Source organism: Armigeres subalbatus, chromosome 1, assembly GCF_024139115.2.
Source record: "Armigeres subalbatus isolate Guangzhou_Male chromosome 1, GZ_Asu_2, whole genome shotgun sequence".
In the NCBI taxonomy this organism is placed as follows: domain Eukaryota; kingdom Metazoa; phylum Arthropoda; class Insecta; order Diptera; family Culicidae; genus Armigeres; species Armigeres subalbatus.
In genome coordinates, this window is record NC_085139.1 from 202,796,972 (window position 1) to 202,799,233 (window position 2,262).

General features: G+C 50.0%; 1 protein-coding gene across 1 annotated transcript; it reads left to right on the forward strand.

Annotated features, from left to right (window-relative positions):
* Positions 1-749: 749 nt before the first annotated feature.
* Positions 750-1,268, forward strand: LOC134206920 (uncharacterized). The gene has a single exon (XM_062682663.1). It carries the CDS (start codon positions 750-752, stop codon positions 1,266-1,268), a length of 519 nt encoding a protein of 172 aa, XP_062538647.1.
* The last annotated feature ends 994 nt before the right edge of the window (positions 1,269-2,262 follow it).

Genomic DNA, 2,262 nt, shown 5'->3' on the forward strand with positions numbered 1-2,262 from the left:
CTCGATTCCTGCTTGCAGTATTGTTTTATTTCGTACGAGTTTTGTCGACGCATGAAGCTTGAAGAGTTCCCGAATTATCTACCGGTAAAGGGCATCGGTAATACCGGGAGCGTGTCGAAGAAAGCTGTTAGCGGTACAATCAGTCCACGTTTCGATAGCATTTCGGAGTTCGAGGAAGTTATGCAGTTCAATGTCCTGCCGAAGCTGACGATTCCACTCCCATGTGAAGGGTTTGAAACTTGCCAGTGGAATCTACCGGAGAACATCGTATTGAGTTCTACCAGACGTCAGACATCGATATGATAATCGGTGCCGAGTATTACCTCGACCTGCTGCAGGAAGGATGGATTAGGCTCAGCGAGAACGCCCCAACATTTCAAAACACGGTTTTCGGTTGGGTCGTATCCGGACGTATTCCCAGCAGCTCGATCTCCGTACCAGCAACATCCACCGCGTTGTGCTCCATGTCCGATCTTCAAGAACAGCTCACTCGTTACTGGGATCTCGAGAGCTGTCATCTAGCGAGTACCTATTCCGTGGAAGAGTCCACATGTGAGGAGTTGTTCAAGAAAAACACTACACGACGTAGATGGTCGTTTCATTGTGAACCTGCCTAGGAAGGTCAACGTAATCGGTCAGCTAGGTAGCTCCAGAGCCGTTCCGGCTGGTTCCTTAGTCTGGAGAGAAGACTATCGAACAACCCTCAGCTGAAGAAGCAGTATTGCGAGTTTATGAGGAAGTACGTGACGATGGGGCACATGGAAAAAATACGCGAAGAAGATTTCTCTGGGGCGGCACTCTACTTTTTGCCTCATCACGCCGTCTTGAAGCCGGATAGCACAACAACAAAGTTGCGGGTAGTATTTGATGCTACGTGCAAAACTTCGTCTGGTCTTTCGCTCAACGACGGGCTAATGATTGGCCCTGTGGTCCAGGACGACTTAATCTCGATTCATGCTCATTTCCGTCTGCACCGGATCGGCATTGTGGCCGATGTTACAAAAATGTATCGGATGATCAAGATGTGCCCACGTGATCAAAAATTGCAGCTGATTTTGTGGAGGAACAGCACCGACGAACCTATCGAAGTGTTTCAGCTCATGACCGTTACGTACGGCACCGCTTCCGCTCCTTTTCTAGCTACACGTTGTATGGTTCAGCTAGCAGAAGACGGAGAAGCTACACATCCAGGTGCTGCGGAAAGATTTTTACGTCGACGATATGATCACTGGCGTCGACAACCCCGTGACAACCCCCGACAACTCTAACGTGAGATCTGTGCTGTTATACGCTAGCGAAACATGGTGTGTATCAGTGGAGAACACTCAACGGCTGCAGGTGTTCATTAACAGATGCCTGCGGTATATAATTCGGGCCTGGTGGCCACACAACTGGATCTCAAACAACGAGCTCCATCGTCGTTGTCACCAGAGGCCGATAGCAACAGAAATTCGGGATCGGAAGTGGGGCTGGGTCGGCCACACTCTACGTAGGGGCGGAAACGAAATCTGTAAACAAGCATTAGACTGGAACCCAGCGGGACATCGCAGCAGAGGCAGACCCAGAGGCTCATGGCGGCGAAGCCTCAATAAAGAAATAAAAGAAGTCGACCGAAATCTAACCTGGAAACAGGTTAAAGCGATAGCCGGGCAACGCTCAGGATGGAGATCTTTCAAGTCGGCCCTTTGCACCACCGGAGGTGTACAGGATCCATAAGTAAGTAAGTAAGTCGACAACCGTGAAGAAGGAAAACGGCTGGTCGAAGACACAATAGCCCTCACAGACCTCGCTGGATTCACACTACCCAAGTGAAACTCCAATTGTGAAGAGGTGCTAAGGGAGTTGCAGCCTGATCGTTGTGATCATCGAGCGGAATTCGAAATGGACTCGTCACCTCCAATTTCAACCGTGAAAACGTCTGGTGCACCAGAACCGACAATTTCCGTTTCACCATGCCCGAGTGGAATACAACGTCGGTGGTTACAAAACGTCTTGTGATTTCCGACGCGTCCAAGCTCTTCGATCCATTGGGTCTGATAGGGCCAGTCGTCGCCTAAGCTAAAATCTTTATCCAGACACTGTGGAAGCTGGAACTAAACTGGGATGACCCGCTCCCAATCTTCAGGCGTTTTGGTTGGACTACCGACGGAATCTTAGTTCTCTCGAATCCATTAGCAATCCACGATGGGTTGGGTATACCCAAGAGTGTGTCGCAACCGAGTGGCATGGATTCTGCGACGCTTCAGATAGCGCATACGGCGC

Bases quoted from the DNA above. Each gene is read 5' to 3' on its own strand.
- LOC134206920 (XM_062682663.1), top strand. From the start codon at position 750: ATGGGGCACATGGAAAAAATACGCGAAGAAGATTTCTCTGGGGCGGCA.